Here is a 25,275-nt window from a genome sequence, read left to right as displayed (position 1 = left end):
ATTTAATAGAGAATTGTTTTGGATTCATCCTGGAAAATTGAGTTAATAATTATGTTTCATAATATAGAGTCTAGAATGCTGTGTAATCTACAGCAAAAATTTTTTAATTTGAGGTTGATGGCAATAAAAAAGTTGACATAATACTTTATCGGACATTGTTGGATAGTTATCTCCCCTTCTCGCAGAAATACGAGAGTTTCATTTTTTTTTATAATAAACTAAATAATGCTAATTTCTTAAAATCACAATTCATGTTAATATCTATTTGAAAGCAACATCTTGACGACAGCATCTTAGACGTTCAAACAATTTCTTGATCTTTGATGAACTTAATTGAGAATACATATCAATTAATTAAAACTTTCAAACTATCAATCTAATTGCTGGTTTAATTTATTTATTCTTTTATCTTAGAAGATATTGGTGCCATATGGGACAAAAATATCCTTAACTTTAATACTTCTATATCAATATAACACGCGGGAAAAAAGAGTTGAGCCATTGAACATTATACTATAAATTCATGCTGAAAAGGATAATGACTTAAATAATGAGAGGCTTAATAATGAGGATGCAAATCATGAATTCCTCTCTGAAAGTTTTGTTAAATTACATTGTCACTCACCTTGAATTAGAGTTTGAAGATGCAACGGAAGAAACTGTTTGATTGCGAGGTGGGGGAGTCATCATATCGGAAGATCTCGGATATGGTGACGTGTTGCACATAGAGGAAGGAACATCACTCCATCTGAACGACGAAGATGAACAACTGAGCATGTCAAACGTCCTACGAGATGCAGTTGGAGTATGAGTAGGTGTGGGTGTCACACTGTCCCTTGTCAAGAGTGTATGGTATCCTAAGTCATGGCCAGGAGATGCTCGACCAGCGAGTCCTCCATAGGGTGACAGAGGATCCAATTTAGGTTTGTACAGAGAACCTCTGAGGTCCAAATGAGCTTTCGAAGTGGATGACACTGAGAAAGTGTCACTTGTATCAGTTGTGGATTCCACACCTCGACTCTCATTAAAATAAAATTCCATCGTCGGTTTTGGGCACGCCATGGTTGTGCCTGCCTACTTTTATTCTGTTTATAAGATGAAGTTCAGCTATCAAGTAACTCGAGCACTGCTGGATGCCATATTTAGAGTTGTCGAGATTTTTTAACTGAATGCATAGTTGGATCAGACGTTCGATTTCCTTCCATGTTTAGAGTCCTTAAATACCTAGAAAAAAAAATGCACATTTGTTTTAAAAGAGTAATTATTCTGAGAGACATAAATCATTTATTGCATTCATCATATTGTTCGAAACTTTTCAAATCATCATTTGATCTTTTATCAAATTACTTGAACTTATTATTTGATTTTTGTTCTTTTATTTGCATTTTTTAAATTTAATTCATAAATAAATAATTCTCAGATTAATGTTAAATACAAGTTATATTTTTCGTAAATTTTTTTATATAATGAATACATTTTTTTTTAGTCACAAAAATCGGATGTATAGAAATTTTCTATAATTATTTCGAAAAACATATTTGCTTTGATTATAATGTGTTTTGAAATACGATTTTTCTTCTTCGGGAGAATCAGTGATGTACCCATTCAAAAAATGGGTTTGATACATCCATTTACTGAATGGGTACATCAAATATTGAAAAGCAGATTTTTATGCATCCTAAAATTCATAAAGGGATTTTTTTTTAATTCTGTACAATCATTTAATAACGATGTGATAAAGTATTTACCCTAAGAATATGATTTAAGATGAAGGGCATACTGAGGCCTTGATGATTCAGAAACCAAACGTTGCAATGAGATATTATATGTTAACACTATATTTATTTGTTATGATAAAAGAAAAAAAAGAATTTACGAGACTTTATAATCAATCGTTAAATGATAAGTCAATAGCAGTTAAAATTTCTTCACAACAAATATTTAATGCTTCATTCTTAATAACATTTTCAGACAGGTGGCAAAGGCATGAAGGTAAGCAAAATAGTATACATTTTAAATGAGGCATGGCATTAATTCCATAATATCAGTATAGATAAGAGTTGTGGCTTGTGAAGTTGAATCCCCCAGAAACAATTTCAGGTCTTTTTTCCTTTTTTTTTTTTCTTTTCTTTCTTTCTTTTTTCTCTTTTCTTTTTTTAAAGAACTTGAAGCCACTCGATCTTCAATCTAAGACATCAGTAACATTTAGTACTACTGCTTCGGCCGAAGCTGATCATTTCTTACGCAATACATAGCTGAGAGCGGGAGCTCTTTAAGCAATAATTATACAGATAGACCGACGCTCTTCAGTCGCACACACGGCCATTTTTGGTCGATCCATCATATCGAGAATTTTGTAAAGGAATCCTTAGTTAAGTCAATCGCATCGACTCTGAAGTTACGACCGCAAATGAGTAGAATTTGAACAGGGAGGGAACTTCTGGATATTGCAGAAGTTCCCCCTCAGGTACTCAATCGGCAAATTATTTAATCTTTTCTAGGAATTACGTATCTCATTATCAGCAGGAAAGGGTTTGTGTTACAGAATGCGCGATATTTCAGGTCACAATGAAGTAATGTTGAATCTCCTTCTTCAAAACAGTTTTTTTATAAGCGTTTCGTGCTTGGAATGACAAAAGGAAAGTCTCTTTTTTCAGTATAAAAGTGCTGCGAACATAAATACAATAATGAAGAGAAATTTTAAATAAATTAATACGCAATCGTCTTATTATTGGATTAAAAAGCATATAAGTAAAATCCTACATAATAAAAATTATCAGTACTCCTACAGTGATTTAATGGTAAAGTGAGCGATTAATTGAATGGCAAAATTGTTACCAACAAGTAACAGATGTTAACAAATCATGTATTTCATAGATGTATATGCAATATATTGCCATATATTATTTAATGCTGAATGAAATTTTCCTATTTAATTAAGAGATAAAAAAGATATATAGATGACTGTATTTCTGTTTCCTAAAGAAGCCCATTCTTCCTGACGAATTTTTGAAAATCATCCACTGAATTCTTTTAACAACTGTAAACAGATACGTTATTAGTTATGAACTTTTGAACATGTATTTTGAAATATTGCTGTTTTACGAGCACGTAAAGAAAATAATCCTTGCGCTGCATTTCACTAAGATTAATTTTGCATTATACGTACTTAGCCGCAGAAATGAATGGAAGTGGATTCACTTATTCACATAATACATACACTCAAGTAAAGATTTTAATAAATAACTTTACTTAATAGTAACCTACAGTTCATAAAATTCTCGTGTGTATTATTCTTTTGCATATATGCTTCAAATTACTGTATATTCTTTAATGTTTAGCAATTATATCAAGTGATTTCATATGAGATTAATTAATTACTACTAGCAAGAATGCCCAAGTAAAGCCAACTTTTAAAAAGAATATGAAAATGAATTACTTCATTAAATCTTTCAATGGTTTGGTCTCAGGCAATTCACTTTAAAAAGCATTTTTATTTTTCTAAGTAATGGAAGAAATACAAATGAATTAAGATGAACGAACGACTGAAATTCCATTGTGTGAAAGGTTGAATAGTCGATCATTCTAAATACCGCCATCCTTTCTTCCATCCAAACATTCTCTCTCTCTCTTTCTCACCCCCCCCCCCACCTTTTTTAAAAAGTTGAATGTCCATCCATCATACCGGAAACTCGTTAATCAATTATCTTCTCTTGTTCAAACAGTCTAAAGGCTAGTTAAACTTGATAATGGTCTGCATGTTTTTTATTACTATTTTTAGAAATCCTGAATGAATACGGACTTAACAGAGATTATAATTTCTTCGAAATTGAATCATTCCCATTTATATATCAAACTAAATCTAGAGGTTAAAGGAAATAATTTGTTAAATGGCTTCTGTAGCTTTTTCCTCTCACAACTCCTACTTAGCAACTCCGTATTTTGGAAAATATCGGTGCACTGCTTAATGCTAAATAAATCTTCAATAATCTGTTTTTTAAGTAAAGGAATTTTATATTCGGGAAGAATAAGACAAGTAACTTTGTTTCATGGTTCCAATATTCTGTGGTTAATTTCAACTTGGAGTCAAGATCCACGGCTAACCCCTAATCTGTTGAACATTTCTATTCAGGACTCATTTTTTTTTTCCAATTTTTTTTTTTTTTTTCGTTAATCATTTGTACGTAATATAGGAAAATAATCGACAAGGAAGTATTAATGGTAATGGTAAAATACTTTAAAATAGTTCTTAAATAAATTTTAATGAAATATCTGTCTTATATGATGGTTTTATAGGTTATTTTTATTTATTATGATTGAAAAATTTAGTTAAAACATCAGTCTGGAAAAATTTTTACGACCTTTCGAAATTTAGGAGCCAACTGCAATTTGAGTTCTGAACTGGAGTTTAAAAATTTTTCCTTGATTTAAAAACAAATAATTTAAAAAAAATAATAAATCAAAAATAGACAGCTTGACTGAAATACGTAATAAAACATACTATACGCATGTAACTACGATAGAAACAAACGAAAAAAAAAAAAAAACGGACTCGAAACGAAAAAAAAATACTAGACATTTTGGTGTTTTTATTTGCAGGGAAACAAAACTATAACTACAGTAATGTTTTGATCTAATGCTAACGAAAAAAAAAAAAAAAAAAGTGATTCAGAATTTATTTTAAGAATATCTTAGTTTGATATTAAAGAAGTATAAGCAGTTCATTTTGAATGAACTATTTATACTTCTGTTTTTCTAGAAATATGATTTAAAATGTTTTAAACAAAAAAGGCTTACTTTTTTTTTAATGAAAGATCTAGATTATGTTTATGCGTTATAATTATATGGTGTATTTTATAAAAATGAACTTCCCTAATTTTTAAGACACGATATTGTGTATTAAAAAGTTTAAGAAATTTTGTTTTCATTTTTTTTTATTTAAATAAAGATTTTATCGCGCTTAAAAAAATGTATCATATTCCTAATCAAAACTTTTTTCCATAAATCACTTAGTCGCGTAATTAATATAATCTCAAATTAATTAAAATACTTTTCAACTATGCTTTTTTACTGTAATAAATCAAAACATATAACGATATGAATTGAGTATATTTGGTAGGCAATAAATATATCAGAAAACAGAGAAGATAATAGTAGTTTTCATAAAAATATTTTGTAACAGAAGAATGTATCATCTCCAATACCACTTTTTTCTACGCAAATTATATTCGATTTTTGTGTACACGCAATGTAATAACACCGTCTCTGAATTACACTGACACTGTGCAACTCAAAATTTAGAAGAAAACTACACACAAACCTGATGCATGTATCACTTAATAGAGGACCTTAAACCCAACTTTGTAATTATTCCACGATTCCCTATCACTTTGACAGTAATGCTGGAACAGGAGGGATGATCCCTTTCACTTACCCCCATGCGTTCCTTCGCTTGAATCCATTTTTTTTTTTCTTTTTGTCTCTCTCTTAGTCAATCAACTTAATATCTAGTCTCTCATTGCTATTCTATACGCAAAACCTACAATTCTTATTATAGGCTCCTAGCTGCTTTTGTATTGTTGAACGTGCGTCTTTGTTTTAAGCATAGATGCAGTTTTCTTTAAGAAAAAAAAATAACAATAACAAAAGAAACCAGATCGTAAAGCAAAAGAATTATTCTCGAAAAAATACACTGCGTGTAGGTTTCAGCGATCTTTTATATTTAAGTTTAGCATCCGGCTATTATTTTTTAACAACTTGTTAGATTTTTTTTTTTTATTATTGAAAGCTGTGGAAGCAAATGGAAGTATCTAGTAAGCAGTTCCGAAGGAAATGTAAATTCGCTTTAGATCTTTTCATCATTAGAAGTCTTTAAATTAACCTATTAACTGAAGTAAGGCCTTTTAAACTGCTTTAATCCACTTACAGCTCTTTTCTTGAGGAAAAACTGTCTTAAACCCATTTCTGTGGAAGAATTTTACCACGGTCTCAAGAATGGAAAATGAATAAAAATGATACAACAATGAATGGCAACTAAAAGGAAATTTAATCAAATACTATTCAAACAATTTTATGAAATTTCTTAATCTAAGACGAATTTGTTAATTATTTTTGCTTATAAATGTTAGAGAATTTAAATTTTTGTAATTTGATTAAAATTTTGCTTTGAAGATCACGACTGTTGTTTTCTCTAGAATAGTAGCTGAGTTAAACTACTATTATTCTAAACAAAATTTAAATTTAAATTGCTGGTCACTACTACCACTATTTAAACTTGCTGGTCACATCGAAATAAAAACATATGACCTGCCACAAATGTAACTTACATCTAGTTTTTGTAAATAACAGATCTTATGATGGAATTGGGAATCAAGTCTTCAGCCTCGAAATTCTGCCATCAGTTTACTGTGGCTTTTATTATAGTTAAAAAGAAAACTCCTCGAACTGTTGAATTCCTTCAATATAATAATGGTCACTTCCAATTTTTTAAATTTCAAATTTTGAAGATCTTTAACTGTTTTATTGTAAACCATATTACGCTCATAAAATCATATTAGAATTTGGAGAACTTTCATGGCTGCTTCTTACAAATTCTTCAGCATTTACAGAAATTAAAAACTGAAAAGAAGATGATGGTTGGTTCTTTTGGTTCAATGGTTGATGAAATAAGTACATTTCGACTTAAAACATGTCATTAAAATTTGCTAAATATTTAAAAAAAATTAAACTTGCCTTTTCATTTACTATTGATAAATGTATCGCTTTCATATTTGTTTCCCAAATCTGAAAGCGAAACAAAGTATTTTTTGAACGAAAGAAGAGAAATGAAAAATGTTTTTAGGAAAAAGTGTAGCGAATTGCTAAAGCCGAAGAAACCCGTTTCAAATTATTAAAACCACGGGGAAAATAATAATTAATAGACTTTTACTTTTATTCTCGAAACGGTTTAGTAAAAACGTTTCAGATCATTAAATGGGATTGTTAGTACAGCAGCAGATGGCATTTTCAGTTATGTTGAATATTTAGATTGTAATATTAGTTACTGAAAGTATGAAATTCATACCCATTTATAGAATTTACACATTCATGAAAGTCAAGTGTAATATAAATCTTACAGAAGTCATTGATTATAAAATCTGGATGAATTCTCAGATATCGTATGTCTTAATTTCCACACAATAAACTTTAGTGTCGAATGATAGCAGCATTTTCTTTTGTTTAAAATGCAGCTGCCTAATCTGCTTTTTAAATGGCTTCCGTTCTTGTCACATTCGATACATTGATCGATTTCCTTTCAAACTTCTTAGCTTTTTGAGCTCTTAAGCTTGATCTGTCTCACTCAAGCGTACTAATTTAATTTTAAAAAATCTGAAATAATTAAAACATCCTTATATCAATTACCATTTGTTGCAGTACAGAATCTAGCGCTGTATCAAAGTTAAAGACCTCAGTGGTATAGTAAGTAGTAAGGTCTTGATTTCGGGGCCGAATGCTTCCAGGCTTCAAAATGCATCCTTAAGAAGGCCAAAGTACATAAGGATTGGAAATTGTTGTAAGGCTAATATGCCTGAATGCAAACTTCTCTAAAATATTTTAGATTAAAAATATATTTTAAAGACAGTGTCAATCATTAAAAAGTATTTTTTATTGTTTCGTGTTTAAAGTCATAAACTAGAGTTCTATTGATTCTCATAAAGCATGTGGATTAGGATTCTGCTTCGGTAATAATTCTAGTTTGCAAGGAGGAGGTAGTATTTTTTTATATGTTTCACCGAGGCAGTAGCTGGTCTAAGTGACTTATTTATGGGACCTTGAAGGACGTGAAAAATTTACCAGTGTGCCGGAGGTCGCAAGCGTGTCTTAAAGGTCAGTGGTGATGATTTGATGATCATTAAATTAAATCCTATAATCTATCTTCCAATCCCTGACGAACGGTTTCTCACATTATGGCTGAAAGGAGCGTTTATAGTCCTGCCTGGTTGACATCGTTATTCCTGAAGAGTTTCAGCTTGGTATGCGTCTTTTTTTGATCATAACATTCACTTCTTTGATCATTATAAAACAGGGAGGGGCAGTAGAATATAGCTATTTTAATTGCAGTGGCATCAGCGTGCCAAACTCAAAAGACAGCTTGAAGCAGAAGGGATTGGAATGTGGTTTATGTGTGTGTGTTATTTAGCTTATTTATTCTCTTTTATTATTGAAATTAACCAATCGTTATAATTCTTTAACCTAAAAATTAATAAATAATTGTTCGAGTTGATTGTCATTTTCACCAATGTTTTTTGTCAGAATCGAGATTTTGGAAACTTAATTTTAAAAATATATAAAAAGCTCTCAGTTATATATAATTATTAATAAGGTATTTTTAATTCAGAATAATAAAAGGTTTCTCTAAAATGTAAGTTAAATAGAACTAAATTGCAGATAAATCCTTATCTATTACAGAAACTAATAGCTTAATTCATTGCTTGTATGTTGGATTCTTCCCCTTTCCTCCCCTTGTAATAAAGAAGACAGAGACTTAAACTTCGCTGTTATACGCTGTAATCCAGGATTGGATATGGAATCAAGAATACAGCGAACGGCTTATATGAACATTTTGTATGTACTAATATCACATACATATTAAACGTACAATTAAAGACGGGCATTTCTGATGATTTGTTATTGAACCTGGACCATGAAGAGAACCTCTTAAAATTTCAAATTATGACTCGGATTGTTTTTATATTTAGATAATATTGTCACAAAATTGAAATTGGGTATAATAAACTGGAACTTAGTGCGGATAAGACTGCCTTCAAGAAGGAATTAACACCATACATGATCACTGGACGACATAAGATTCAAATAGATAGCGGGTGATAAGGGATTTGCATTTGGTGATTAATCATTCTCTGTTGAATCAAAGAAATTACATTTTTCTTCACAATTCGCGATTCAGGAAACACTATGATCAGAAGGAACTGAACTTTTAGGATATTTCTAATCTTTCACAAGTGAATTGGCGTATTGTATTGCCATCAGAGTATCCTCCCGATTTATACGAATTGGAAATTAAACTTTCTAATATATCCCGCGATTTCCACCGGCTGGAATGTACGCTTACAATCATATAGAGATGAATTACACCATACAATTATAGCATTACATATAAATATCTAATTATTTAAAAAATAATTGTTCCTAATTCCCGATATTGCTTCTAAGTAGCAATTTAAAAATTCTGGAGTTTGAGCGTGAAATGCAAACCTGGGTTTTTCTGTCTTTTTGACATTCTGAAAATTTCTTTGAATACCTACGTAGCACACTTCATTACGATTTTGCTGCTTGATTTCTTTTCGGAAATTATATTATGTTCCATGCAAGCAGATATGAAAGAACACATTGTTAAAGTTTTTTCAAAAGTTTCATGTCTTATTATCATTTTGATTTTTATCCGGTCGATCAATTAATTTCAAATTGAATGACATTTATTTTTATTTATAAAAAAGCAAAAATATAAATTTTTAAAAAGGGATTTCAATTTAAATTACAGAAACAAATTCCAAACTTGATTTCTCTTAGTTGCTCTATATCATACGTAATATTATACATAGCGATATGTTATATTTTTCATCAAACCGCAAAGAAAAGGATAAACTATTTTATCATTTTAAGGCGACTTTTATATATATTTTTGTAAAAATTATTTATTATTAGTATATAGCATAGTAACAGAAAAAAATACATGTACATTCGCCATTCGATATTAAGCACTTTTTTTCTTTCTAATTTTAAATGGAGAGTATCTCAAGAATCGTGAAATGCTACACTTATGAGTAAGTTAGAATCGACAAAATAAAAATGAAAATTCAATATTTTGAAAAATAAATGCGAAATCTAGAGAGCAATTTAAGCTTTATATTAATTTCAAAGGAAGAGTTAAAATCATAAATTCTATAGGAATTTTAAAATTGAAACTTTTACGAACCGAAACTCGAAATAGAAATTAATGAATCGATTTACTAGATTCAAAAGCTATATATATGACTAAGACTGTCTGGAGCTGAATTTCTGAAGAAAGAAGTTTCATAAGAAACATAGAAAAAGAAATGTAAAACATCATGCGATTTCTTCAGAAAAAATTGATATTTAATCCGTGGGGAGAAAAATAACAGCAACTGTCAAATATATTTGAGAGCCATGGAAGAAATGTAAAATTGTTCAAAGAATTAAATTTAATGTTGTTTTTGGACAGCTTATAAGCAAACCAGTTTGAGATATAGAGAAATATAATTTTTTTGAAATATAGAAACAATAAAAATTTTCTGAATTGACATATCCATATATATATAATAAAAAGGCGGAGGAAACATGAACACATGCGTAATTTAATTTTTTCAAAAATTCAGGAATAATTCTAATACTCTTAATGAGATTAATTATTTAAACATACGCATGTACCAAATGAAAGGGCTCTTTAAAAGTTAGAAATTTTTTTTCAAAAGTGTAATTTAATTATGCTTGTAAAGAAAATTCAATTGCTTGGCAAAGTTATGAAGAACTGCTAAGAAATACACGTAGAATAAATAAGTGACTTCAAGCGCTAATGAAGTAATGTATAAGACTATAGCCTGTTTAAAGCATTCAAACGACGTTGACATCGTCGTCTTTTATTTTTCGCCAAAACTTTTCCAAAGGTTATAAATTAAGATTCCATTCAGTTCGATAGGTTTATTTTAAGAAACATAACTCACTCAAACGTAATTTATTTCGTTTTGTAAATGACAGGTGTTGTCCGAGAGGTTTCTTGGAGTTTAAAAACCCCTCCAGCTTTTCAGACAGCAAACAGAGTCAGGTGAATAATGATTCCCTGCATTGTATCTGCTATTTCCTATAGAGGTTGGTATCCGTTTAGTTCTTTGGAGCCAATGAAAGTGTTTGAAACTTTCTGAAGCGTGGGGTGGCTTTTTTTAAGTCTCTCTCCCTCCTCCCTCTTTAATGCCAGTGACAAATAGTATATTTTATGAGAAATGATACATGAATCGCTTCATTTCGGTCAGTTGAGGTCAATGGTATTTCTCTTTAATTCCAGTCTAAGACATTTCTGACATCGATGAAAAATTAGATATTGCAAAGGATTAGATTCGTATTGCATTATGAATGCAAATGTCAGCTTTGGTGTAAATGCAACTGACCATGAAATATTTAATTGATCGGGTACAAATAATCATTTATTGCTCTGAATCATAATCCTCGGATGGAAGACATTGTATTCTTTCATAGAATGTTATGGGCGTAACTGAGTTTGGCGATGAAGTGTGCGAGAATTTCAATGAGAAGTCGAATATTTAAATGTAGTATTTTGCCAAAGGTTCCTATTGAAACGGGATCATTTACATTGAGGTGTCATGAGTTTGTCAGATGTAGAGAATTATCTGATATCCATTAAGAGATTGCGCGCTGGCCTAAGGAAAATAAGTTTAAAATTAACCTTGCATCATGGAATCTCATACAGATACACAATGATTGAAACTTTCGCGGCGAAATGAGCTGTTTGGAGAAAGAAAACTTCGTAACATTGATTAAGACTATAATGCACAGAGAGAACCATAAAAATTCTTTATTCTTTTCATAAACAAAAATTATGAATAAATTAAGGACTGCTGGTTAATTATTAAGTTGAAGAAACACATACATCTAAAATTAGATATATATCAAATATTAATGTTTTATAACTGCTTTCTACAATTTTGTGTTTTAAGCAAGACAATAAACTCAAAAATGAAACAAAATATAATTTTTTCCCCCTGAAAGAGAAACTCTCAGAAAAAGACGCGAGTTAAAAATGTTCCTTTAACATTTATAGAACTTTTAATAAAAAAAAATATTAAAAAAAAATACTATTACGAAAATTTAAGCAGAACAACAAGAATGTTTAAATTTAATTAAAAATGACAAATCTTGGATATTGAACAAAATAGAAATTTCTATCCACTAGTAATTTAAAATTTCATCGAAGCTTTAAGTGCCAAGAATTATTTTATAATGATGTTAAAAATGATACTAAACAAGAATGAAATCAGTTAATTCATGGTTCGCAGTTCAAAATTCTTGCTTTTTTTCTTTTTTTTTTATATTCTTGTGCAAAGAAAAATCTGATTTAATTGTAGAAAAAAAGATTATCTAGATATGTGAATATTTAAGTAAATGTATATGTTTATAATAAGACAGCACTATTGCAAATGTTTATTCTTGATGCTCAGTGATACAGCTCCAATATAAAGAAAGACATGGAAAAAATAGCACTGTTTAAAATTTCCATAAATCCATTTTCGCGTATTTAAAATCTCAGTTTCTTAAGTCGTTTAACCATAAATAGCTAAGCATTCACCTTATCTCATCATTACAAAAGAATTCAGATTTATTTCAAGTGTCGCACATAAAATTATAAAAAACAAAAATAGCTTGCCATTTTATGCTGAAAATGTTAGTAATCTGCCTTGGTTGGAGCTTTAAGTACTTAAGAGACGATACAATAACTCATTGTAGTATTTTTAATTTCAACAGTGCAATCGAGTCATTCATGGATGTTAAATTCGAAATGGAAATTACATGGAATACATGAATGCCGCTAGTTTCTGCAATTCTTAGTCGAATCATAATGTAGAAATATTCTCAGTAAAAATCTTGTCATTAAAACAGTTTTTTGAAATTTTAATCGTTGTGTTTCTTTCAGGGTCTTCTTTTTTTCACATTTCTCAGCATTTATTTGCAAGCAAAAAAAAAAAAAAAAAAGTTTAGGAAATCATCCTTTTTAAAAAAAAAATTGTTAGAATTCTCTAAATAACTGTTTTAAATAGAATTTTCTTTTACCTGCCATTATTTTACATTCTAAATCTTACTTTTGAATTTCGAACGCGAGGCAATTTTTCTGAAGGGACGGAATTGTGATAGTTGTTTCAAATACAAAGTTCCGAGTGTTAAAGGTTTATAAAATCTTGAAATGGATAATATTAACTTGTCGTGTGTATAAATGAATAGCCTGAAATTTTATCAATTAAGCGGCTTTATGATAAAATACATGTTGAACAAGTAAATTTATTTAATTTTTGATCTGTTCCTACACTTAGCCTTTGATTTTTTCCCCCCTCCTCCTCAAGTATAATTTTTTTTAATTCATCGTACTCTTCGATTACAAGAAGAAAGAGGGAAAAAACGGGAACTTCATTTATCATAACGTATATGAAAGAGTGCAATAGGTCAAATCAATACCTATTCCAATGGGATTTTTGACTGATGGTGTCTATCGGCGGAAAATCTTTTGGATGGGGATTGACCTAGAAGGGTTAAGACTCTTCATCGCTGAGTATTAACTTTCAGCTCTGAAGCAACAGATCCAATCAACGGTCCAAATTTTACCGATGATAACTTTATTATGTAAAGAGATGGATGATAGTATGAAAGAATAAGCATGCCTTTTAAAAAGTATTAACGTCTGTACGTCACAATTAGTAAACGAAAGATAAAGAATGGATTGCGGAGAAAAGGAAGAAAATATTATTTGTTTTATTAGTTATTTAGTGAAGAATTTTTTTTCAGAGTGAAAATTTTTCCGACTGTTTTAAATTTAGTTAGTTCTTTTAATTAAAGTATCTAAGTTTTTGGATAAAGCATTATCAACGCAAAACAATTTATTATTGCTTTCAAAGAATTTTTTTTCGAAGAAAAATCAGTTCCTTCGAAATCATAGTGTATTGAATGCTGAAAAATATTTAAGATTTAAATTAAACATAATTTTTGACAATAATTGATTAATACTTTGCTTTCTTAGTTGAAATATTCCTTGCTGAATGCATTAAAACTTTCACGAAGCTCATAAAGAGAGTTTTTGTAAGTACTATTTACTATTATTCATTTAAAATTTACTTGCATACTTTTTAATTGAATGCTGCATTTTCTATTAATTGCAGTGTTTGAAAGGAAAATTAATCCTCGTCAATTTGATAAAATTTTGTGCGACAATTTTATTTGAAAAAAAAAATGACCCGCTGAGAAAAATTATTACTTTTTAATTTTGACATTCATGAACAAAAACATGAAACTAAAAAATTAACTTTCAATTTATTTAACTTGATAAGCAACTACTGTTAGAATGTATAAGAAAAGCAACGTAGTTTTCTTGAAAATCAAAAAGGGGGGGGGGGATTGCACCATTTTCCGCTTACTTCAGCGATATCGTTTCAGAAAATCGACAATTCATAAATTTTTCTTTCATACTATTTCACTGATTCATTAAAGGATATTTTATGGTTATTTTTAATAAAGGTAAGTTAAGCTCAGTTGCGGATTTCCAAATAAACAGTTGCCTAAGGGGTACAGTTACCTCAACTGGGAGGGGGCCACAAACAGACCGATTTAAAAATATTTTTTTTTCTATTTGCCAAATTAATTAATTTGTAAAAAAGCCAAATTCTACGAATGATAAAATATTAAGATACTATTAACACTTTATAAGTATAATTGGGTAGCTTATTGGCTTCATTACATTCACTTAGTTATTAGATATTTATAAAATCGAACATCTGCTTTAATAATATTGCTTACTAATATAGATACAAGGAAAACTAAAATCGTGATAGATAAATAAATTTAAAAAAAATTCTGTGTTAATTATATAGAAAATATTATCTTAAAATAATCTTATTAAAAGAGGGAGCTCATAATGTCCGCTGTTGAGGGCCGCAAAGTATCTAAATTAGCTACAGCTTAAGCTGTGCAATATAATATGTGAAGGAGATAATAATAGTTTCTCTTTAAATATCTAAGAATGCCAGAAATATCAAAAAAAGTTTTGAACTGGTGCTATCATGGCATGAATTCGAATAAATGTCGCATGTTGGGACATTTTGTATCGCAGTAACGAAACTTTCACAAATCAAATAATTTCTGAAAAATGAAAGGAACAACACGCACATTTTCTTTCTTGTTTATATCAAATTAACTATTGTATAGATTGCAGCTTTTGGCACAAGGATTTTTTGGCAAGGCATTAAAATTCTGTTGAAGCACTTATTTCATTAATACCGCCTAACTGAAATAAATATTAAATCACAGAAAACATAAAATGCATTTTTAAATAAAGGTCTGTTTATTTTTTTAAATGAATAAGCCTAAATTGCTTTTTCTACTGATATCTCTGATTATTTAAAAAGCATAGCCACTTAAAAATATTTGCAAATCCAAATGTTCATTTTTAGAGAAACATGACAAGTAAGCGAAGCTCTATTTAATGATAAATGAAAAAAAAAAAAATGTTTGTTTACTGAATTGTTTGATAATTCTTAACCAAGATTGAATTTTGCAGGATTTTTATTATTAAAAAATGGGTCAAAGGCATATATAATTTACCTTTCAAACACTACGCAACCCTATAATTTAAAAAGCCTCGTTTGAAACCACAGTTTCTTTAACTATAGGCCGCAAACCACTTGGGGTCGTTAAAAATATTTTTCGAATGGTAAAAGTAATGCCGTGAGGTTTTTTTGTGTGTGTGTGTGAAATTTTTCTGAACTTACAGGAAAAAACAGTTACAATTTTTCTCTGGACTGGAATTGCATTAAAAAAAAATACTCCTAAAATTGTACAGAATTTTAAATCGGTATTTTCTCCCATTAGGATTCCCAATTCATATTTATTATTTTTGTTTTGGAGTAAAATTTTACTATCCAAAAAGTGTTTGCGGAAGGAAGAAGTTTAAGACGGCGTGCTTTAAGCGATAGTTTTCCTTAAAGATAATTAACAGGGAACGCATTTCTTCCCATTACTTGCATCCATAAAAACAAAATTTCTAATTCCGCACAAATTCACGCATTACGTCAGAATCGGATTTCATCTTGCTGTTTTGATCAAGTTACCAGTGACCTAGAATATAATGTGTCACCTGTTAACAATGTTTCCTGTGCAGGCGCCAGCTTTCTTCCCGTAGAAAGAACATCGGCCGGAAACTCCAGCAGCCCAATTAGTTTTGACCACGACACAAGGCTTCGTTTTTGAAGTTCCAAGGACTCATTTAAGATGCTGGACGACATATAAATTCAGCATCATATCTAAAGTGTTGGGGAAGGATTTTTTATGTGCTTTTTATTTTATCATTGACATTCGGCTAATGACACACAACCAATGAGGAGAAACTGTTGTACGATTTTCATCCGTTTTTCAATTGTTCTGTACACCAGGTTGTTGTGCTTTCTTCTGTAATTCATTTGATGCATAGAGAAATCCATAAATAAACTATTTATAATAAAAAAAAATGGAACAGCTTTCAAATTTGTAGTGAAAATTGTTTATGGATGCGTAGTTTAAACGATCGTGTTTCTGAAATGTATTTGAAGAAATGTTGATATTTTATCAGAAGTTTTAGCAATAACAGGGAGAAGAGATTGTTCAAAGTAATGAAGATTTATAAAAACAAAATTTTAGTAAACAGGGAGAATTTAAAAAATAAAAACTCCTGGCATTATTTTTGAAACTTCCAAATTTTTAAATCGTTACTTGCTGCAAGTAGTATGAAAGTCGTAATTTAGGTTGTCAACTTCTATAGCTCATTTTTAATTTTTTTTGAAAGTTAGAGGAATGAATAGAAGATTCCATCGGTCCTTAAATATTCAATTCGGTTGTCTCCCTTTCTCGAATTCAAAATATGAAAATTCTTTGCTGCACTGATTGATACAAGACTTTCATAGAGCATTTTGTGATATTGCACCAAAACAGTATAACGGCGCTTGTTAAAAAAGTTATTTCAACGTAATTCATCGCTACAAGTATTGAATTAAATCCATTTTTGGTGGCAAATTACAGTGCTAATTTGCGATTTTAATGTGAATATTATATGATTTTTTTTATAATAGCTCAAATCTTAATGCAGAAACTAAGAAAGGGTACTAAAATACAAGACTATTTCCTACACATCATAAAAGACGATAAACTTACTTTAAAACTATAAAGTCGCATTGTAGCATAATATTTAGTTGCTGTAAGTCTAAAGTCCTATAATCCTTAACAGTCTTATAAACCGATTTCAGAAAATTTTCCTTGTTGCAGATCTCATCGGTAACTACTTTTTCGAATCACAGAAAAGGACAACATTAGTAACAAGTCATAGTTTCTGAATGGTTTCAGAGCTCTCAATGATACATCTATGATAAGGTGAGAAGCTATATCATCATCATCATTATTTCTGTGTAATTAATTTTCTGGCCTCAGCGTATAAATATGGATTGAGCGACAGATATTTCTCTGATCTTTGTTTGATGTACATAGTTTGAATCTGTATTAGTAGAGATCATAATTTAATTCTATAATTGTAAGCAGTGTAATCACAACACTTCATCAAAATGCAAAATTAGCGTATATCTAATCACCAGATTCGCAGCCTACAAAACGCAAGTAAAGTTTTCAAGCATAAACTTTGCATTATTTCTAGTAGCTAATTTTAATTTCAAAAGCATCCGCCTTCAATATTCAGGCCTGGAAAGTAACAAATATGAGCCACTGAATTTTTTTTTTTGTTGCAAAAATACACTTATTATTACTTTGTATGCCAAAATATTTTGTTAAAAAATGTTAATGTTTGTTAAAAAATTTTGTTAAATATGTTGTTATTTTGCCAAGAAAGTTAATAAAATTTATATTAAAAAAAACATATTTGTAAAAAAACGAAATTTAGCAAATGTTTACTTTGATTTTCTAGGAAAAGAAGTATGATTTTCATAAATAACCAAGACGGTGTTTGTTTATAGCGTAAAGGATTTGTAACCATTAACTTCCGCATGAGAAACATCAAAGCTTATCTTTCAAAACATTTCTAAAAAAGGGAACATGCTTATGCTGCAATCCGTTGTTTAGGGATGTAAACCAGGCATGAAGGAGTAATTTGAAATATTTTCTACTAATGGTTTGCATGCAAAAACTACGAAAACAAGTCAACGCCACACCTTTTCTGACCCCATTCTCCAAAGATAGATGGCCCTGATGCTTTTCTATGCAGCCATAACCGTAAAAGAAGATGCGACTTTCTAGAATAGGCTTAAAACACGTTCTAAAACCCTCTGGTCTACGAGGAAGAAAGCGATGCTGGAAATTCGCGTATTAATTTCTCTTTGGAATACAAGCCATGCTCTTGCAGTATGGTTTGTGGCAACTTGAGTGCCCTTCAGATTGTCATAGCTGGTAAAAAAAAGAGGGAAACGCAAAACCGAGTTATAGTATTCATTTACAAAATGCTCACGATCTATTGGATAGATCAGAAACAATAATCTGTAAAATCACGATAGAGATGGATATGTTTGATAGCCCATAATTTCCTTTTGATCTTCGCCGTAACCGTGAATATTTTTATGTGTTTTATAAGAAAGCTTCCATGTTGTGATAAATGATTCTTTTTTTTACCTAAATTATTTTTATCAATATCTGTACAAAAAAAACACCAGTAAATTTTAATGTTTTAGGTTAGAGACAAAAGATTCATTTATTTTTAAACATCTCACGTTCCAAAAGAAAGAGCACCCAATCATGAGAACGTTATTCGAGTTCAAACTTTCCGATTTTTTATTCTAAACTAAAATTTGGAAAAACAATCAGCCTATTTTCCTGATGCAATAAACTTGTCAAAATGATACTTCTGTTCGAATTTATGATACGTAGATTTTATGATTCCAATCACTGTCATCGACCTTGAATTAACCTAAATTCAGAAGAATGATGGCAAAAAGACCAGGTTTCGGATCAACAGGAAAATAGAAAGGAAAACAACCATATTTATTTAAAAATAAAATAATTTAAAGACCATAACAGAATTATTTTGATATATTTTATGGTTTTGCAATTAATCCTACTTATATATTTTTTTGCCAATAATTAACTGAAAGCAGTGCCATCGTTTAACAACGCCATTGGTGTTGATGTGTGTTGTAAATTTTTGTTTTAAGTTTTTCTGTTGTGCAGTTTCGATTATTCGAATCTTGTTGGGCACTTCTGTGAGGTTGTAGATGATTTTGTACTTTGAGAATATTATCATAAGCTCTGTTCATAATTAATATTGTCTTCTGCATCACATGCAGTTTTCAGATTTTAAATAATGTAAGACAAACCATGTCTTGTTATTATTTTTAAAATCTCCATTCTGCATCATTGCAATTACAACTTCGCATAATTTTCAATTGGGAAATAAATACAAACGTCAATCTCGTATTAAAAGAATTTATTTTATTGTTTCAATGTCTGCAAATAAGCATTTTTATACCTATGATTTAATAGAAGGATAAAGTAATTTAATACTTAGCTCTTCGTTGAAAAGTTACCCTTCCTTTAATATTGCCTGCAATCCCATTTGCGCATAAATTTTGAAATGTATAATACGCAAAACTGAATTTCTTTCAACAAATGATATTACCAATCACAAACAACAAGCAAAGAAGCAAGAGTCGCTAGTTGGTTAGTGGGGAAAATTAACGCCACTCTTCCTGTTCGACCAAGTAATTCAGAATCAACCAACTGTGCAAAAAGGTTTGATATGTGTGCAAAAAAAAAGGGCAACACTTTTATTGCTTTTTCTTATAATTATTATATCTTTCCACTAGCATCTTATGATTTGTATTTAAATGGGCGCATTTAAGAGTAATAACCTCCTACAATGACCTTGAAAATTTTTCTCTGCTGCTTGTTTCGTCATCTTTACAGTATGACTTGAGGGAAAGTGGATGGGAATGTTTCGTCCACAGTCAATTAAGGCTAGCTTAGTCATTTTAGCGATTGGAAAACACGCGCGATCTAACAGTGAAAGGATGTTTCTTGGAATAAACAGATACAGATTTAAGATTTACAAGGAAATGATATTCCACTTTTCTTTGAAAGAAAAAAAAAATAATGGAATAAAATCTTTAATACCATCTTTCTTGAATATCAAGACCTTTACGAAGAAGTGCCTTAAAGAAATGCATAATTTTTTAAAAAATATAACATGCCTTTTTCTTGACATGGGATTCAGTATGATGAAAATCAATAAAAATTATAAAGCATTTTATTATGGGGAAGCCCGGAGCTAGTTGCCATTTTTGAAAAAAAAATGCTAATATTTATAAACATATTTGCGAGTCCTCGATTATAACTATTTTTTTTTTCTTATATTTTAACTATTCATTTTTAATATGCATAAAAAAAATTCGAGAATTTTATTAATTTTTGCACATCAAAAATTTTTTCAAAACTTGTCGGCTGTTACAACTTGGCCCGGATGTGGGACAACCATTCTTTTTTTTTTTTTCTTTCAGTATCTATATATTCATTCAAAATCCTCTTCAGAACTCTTTTTTTCTTGAAACTTTTCGTTTCCCTTATCATTTTTTCTTGTTTTCATATCTTATTAATTATGTCCCCATGTTCTTTTTGCATTGCTTCTTTTCAAGTGAGTCGGTTAGAAAGGAAGAAATTTTTTTTGAAGTGAATCTTTTTTACTCTTTTTCTGAGTTGAGTCTTTAAGCAGAGATCTGATCTTTGTGAGTACATGCGAAATTTACTGTAGAAAGTCGAATTACATGAATCAATCATTAATCAGAATAAATTTCACTAGTTGTTATGTTATACAACTTTCCTTATCTCACAGTTTCGGGTATTTGTGTTGATTTAAAAAATATTGCAATTATAAAAAAAAGTAATGTTGTTTTTTTAAAACTTAATATAAACGCAAAATAAATATGTAAAAATATTTTTGTAAAAATTAACTCAAATCGAAATTTAAGAAACTTTTTTTTTTTTTTTTTACCCTGCTAAGTAGACAAAACACAGCCCATGTTCACAACCTCTCAATCTCCGTTTCATTTGCGCACACTAACAGTGAGGATGTAATAGGGCTTGGCATGAAAATCATATTTAGTGAAAATTCTGATTAAAAATTTTTAAAATCTCTAAGTGCGTATTACAACTTATCCCGGGCTCCCTTACTTAAAAACTGACGAAAATGTGAATATATTTTGCCGAATTCATAGTTAAATCGATTCTTTATCATTAAAAATTTTATATTTTATTAAAATATTTTGATATAATATACATGTATAGTTTTATTTATTAGTTTCCCCCACTCTAAAGGTTTCATTATATTTTCTAAATTAATCGAAAAATGTCGAACTGCGAAAAGGCCCCCCCCCCTCAATTTCTTTGCAAAATGTTCCATAAAAATCCCATTAAAGTAACAAAACGAAATTTCAAATTGAGATTTTAGTTTCAAACAGGGTTAATAAAAATAATCTTTATTGTCGTAAATATTGACTGTCTTTTTTTAATTAGTAGATTTTAAAATTTCAAAATGACAAGCTATTTGAGAAATTTTATTAGTCTAGGAAATCCCGGTGTGTCTAATTATATCGAAATAACATTTCGATATAATTAATATTTTAGGTATCTCCAATTTCTTTAAATATGATTGAAATAAAAATAAATCAGGTTTAAAACCTTAAAAAGCGGCTTTTTAAAAGAGAAAATAATATTAGTAGATACTCGGAACTTTTTCTTGAAATGGTCATTTCCATACCCTGTGATAAAATAAGATTATTAGAAAGAATAATAATGCCTATTTTAAAGGTAAATGAGAACCATTAGCCATGAATCCTCTTGTACTATGCCTAGATTTCTGAATTTCTCTAATTCACCTACATGAAAATATTTCCCCATCAGATGTAGTGTTTGGATGATATTATAATAATTATTTATCAGATGAATACGATAGCAAGACATTTTCAAAGATTCTATTTCACGATGTAAAGCATTTGAATTATGAGGAACATGCCACATACATGCCATATCTGTGAAATCGGGAAATAATGTTTTTCTTAGGAATTTACAGATGGAAAACATTTTTGAATGAGAGGAACTTGGCTGTAGGTACAGAGAAAACTCCATTGAGAATGTCATATTATTTATGCAGAGTCCAAAAAAATATCAAAGGCGATAATTTTGGTTATTTGTTCAAATAATAAGATTTTAGTATTATGTAATTTCTTCGCATATGTTATTAAAGATGAGAATGAAACATTTTAAAAGTTGTTATATTATACATATTGGGACAAATCGTTTTAATTTTCCTAATATTTTGCAGCATATTAAGATATGAAACTGCCCTTAAAATACATAACAGTAGGTCTGCTGTTATCAAAATACAAACGGATTGATTCTTTTCATATTGTGAGTTATCGAGAAGGCAGAACATTAAATACTTCATGTGCCCCACAATATACAACACGAGGCTTATAGAAAAATGACATTAGATTTTGAACATAAAACAGTTCTATTTAAATCAGTAATATATAACTCTACCCGTTGTGGAATAATTTCATGAATCAAGATCATCCATTGAGCATATTTTATGACAGGAATCATCATATATGTAAGAATTCAATTTCAGTCCAATAGGAATTATCTTTTGCTAGAATGCATGTAGATAGTAGACGCCAAACACGAACAGATAATGGCTTTTCATTGTGCTGTCTTAAGGAAACGCAGAGCTTTGGGAAGAAACAATTACAAATCTTTACGCAGGATTTTCGATGTATAAAAAATGTTTTGCGAAAATGCGTTATTTTTGCAATCATCGAAAAAGTTTTTATTAAGAATGTGAGGATATCAGTAAAATTGCAACTTTGCAATCTTCAAAATGCATACCACCTGTTTTGTAATGATGTATTTATTTTATGTGGCAATCGAAATGTATAACTTTATCTGCTAGGGAGAAAATACAATCTTTTAAATATAATTTAAATTCCACTATGGATTGACTGTTGTGTTTCAAGCTTATTTCAACGATCAATGCGAGACATTCAATTGAAGCTTCTAAGAAATTAGTCTGAGGGGCGTGAAATCCACTTAAATGCATTTGTTTCAAGCTATTTCACATTCAGAAGCAAAAAGAAAAAGGAAGAAAGGGAGGGAAAAAAAACTCCGCTCTCTAAACATTTTATTCTTTCGTTCAATCAGTGTCTGATGAGGAAAACAAGTTTCAATTAGCGACCAACAGTTGACGGACTCGGGAGAAAAATCGGTCATGAACCCTAAAAATTGGAGAACGAATACGACTCTACAAGGGAGTGGCTGGCCTCAATTTTCATTTAAATCTGTTCTGAAAAAAACTAAAGGAATGAAGTGCCGGCGATTTAACTTAAGTTTGGCCCTAAGATATAGGCGCTGTTTTGTTTATTATTAATTTTTTTACAAGTTTCACCCTCAGATTTTTTTTTTCAGAATAGGCTCAGTTAATAATTGTTATAACGTTCTTACACATGCATATAAATTTAGTTTGAATATTTTCTAAATATGTTTTTTTGAAAATGAAATATTGATAAATTTGGTAAAATATTTATTACATATTTTAATAGTTTATTATGCACATTTAATACGGAGACATGGTTTCAAAATCGTATTATTTCTAAAACTGAGTTGACTATATAGATGGTGTGTTATTTGGTAATACAAAAAGGAAATTTCAATTAACATATTGGCTTACTATTTCTCTTAAGAGCCTTTAGAATTATTTTTAAATAAAATGTTTATTTGGTTAAATATATAATAATAGGGAATTTTATAATATATTTTATAATTTTATTATATATTTACAAAGTTTATGATGTATCGTACATCTTATTATATATATTCAAACAATTGGTGAAATCGGCATTTTTGTAAGCCTACCAGTTAATAGGATTTCTTTATTTTCCGTTACCTACTAACTACAGTTTAGGCTTTAGTAGGTTACTTTCCTTTCTGTTACTTATTTTATATAGTCATATTGTTAAGTAATCTGAATGTTTTTTTATCTCACGAAAATTCAAATTGAATTCTTTTTTATTTAATCGTCCTAATTTTATTTTATTCAATCAGTCGAACTAAAAGAAATTAAAATCTTAACATTTAGTTGATGATATAATTTGTTTTACTATACTGTGAAACAAATATGATATATGCTAAAACTTTTTTTATAAACGTGAAACATAAAAATTAAGAGTTAATAAAATTAATTAAAAATTTGTAGATGTTCACTTATTGTGCAAGAGTGCTAAATACAAAGTGCAGATACAAGGCTAATGATGTTATTTATTTGCAATTTTTTGTTGTCTTTATAGACAATAAAAACTTGTTTAGAGATATAGGATAAATTTTGATTAAGTAATGTTTCATCAAGAATAAATTTTGATTAAGTAATGTTTCATCAAGAATAAATTTTGATTAAGTAATGTTTCATCAAGAATAGGTTTTGATTAAGTAATGTTTCATCAAGAATAAGTTTTGATTAAGTAATGTTTCATCAAGAATAAATTTTGATTAAGTTATGTTTCATCAAGAGTAAATTTTTTTGGAATTCATTTCATTTTGATAATAAAACTGAACGGGAATTTGAAAGGTGTTCAATTGCTATGCTGAATGCAGCACACGTTCAATTAAAACCGATGAGTACGTGCAATGCCACCTAAGGTGCGGTTTAAGAATGATTTTGAACTTAACTCACGTGACAGTAATTTGAGAGTTTCAAAATGCGTCACACGACGAAGTGTAACATTACCAAAGGTAGAGCAACCCATTAATTAGCTTCACTGCTCCATTTTAATTATCATAATTGAGAGTTTTTTCTGACCTTCACTAACTCAATGGATTCTACGTAATTTAAGCTCTTTCTTGTCCATACAAGAGAATTGGCCTCATTTTGAGTCTTTTAGATTGGCGATTTCTTATTTAAAAATACCACGAGTAGATGAAAAGTAGACCATTAATGCTATAATAGAATAGAATATTTAATAACGAAATTCTGACCTAAATTAATGGAAATTTTCAGTTCGAATTTCGCAAAAATGAACATTTATTGTTTACTACTAAAACAAACTTGATTATATTTTCTTGGACAGGGAAGCAGTTTTAATTAAATCTTTCTCTGTTCACAGAATATTGTTTGCTAGGTTCCAAAGAGGACAAATTTTAGATCTAATTTAAACACACACTTTAAATTTGATATGCGGCCATATAATTTCGAGCTTTTTTCACATTCTGCTAAAATCTATAAATTATCTTAAACAAAGTTGGGAATAAAAGACACGAAAGAATAATAATATTTTTATTCCATCATCTGGTATCCTTTTTTCTTTTTCTTTCTTTTTTTTTGCTGAAGAAAAAATTTTAAGAATACCACTAAAGAATAAAGAAATGTAGGATTTAAAATGCGATGAAATTAGTTACATACTTGTAAAGTATTTC

The 25,275-nt window shown here is 29.6% G+C and overlaps 1 protein-coding gene and 1 long non-coding RNA gene across 2 annotated transcripts in view; one reads left to right on the top strand and one right to left on the bottom strand.

Moving 5' to 3' along the window:
- The window catches only part of LOC129958369 (uncharacterized), a 464,667-nt gene that overhangs the window by 30,303 nt on the left and 409,089 nt on the right, over nt 1–25,275 (top strand). The gene's annotated exons all lie outside the window — the stretch shown is intronic.
- LOC129958366 (F-box/LRR-repeat protein 7-like) overlaps nt 1–25,275 on the bottom strand; it is a 78,368-nt gene that overhangs the window by 47,675 nt on the left and 5,418 nt on the right. The window contains exon 2 of the mRNA XM_056070800.1: nt 626–1,224. Coding sequence (XP_055926775.1) covers nt 626–1,062 — 437 coding nt within the window. The 5' untranslated portion in view covers nt 1,063–1,224. The remainder of the gene's footprint in view (nt 1–625; nt 1,225–25,275) is intronic.

This window comes from Argiope bruennichi, chromosome X1, assembly GCF_947563725.1.
Source record: "Argiope bruennichi chromosome X1, qqArgBrue1.1, whole genome shotgun sequence".
Taxonomy (NCBI): domain Eukaryota; kingdom Metazoa; phylum Arthropoda; class Arachnida; order Araneae; family Araneidae; genus Argiope; species Argiope bruennichi.
This window is presented reverse-complemented; position numbering and strand designations above follow the sequence as displayed.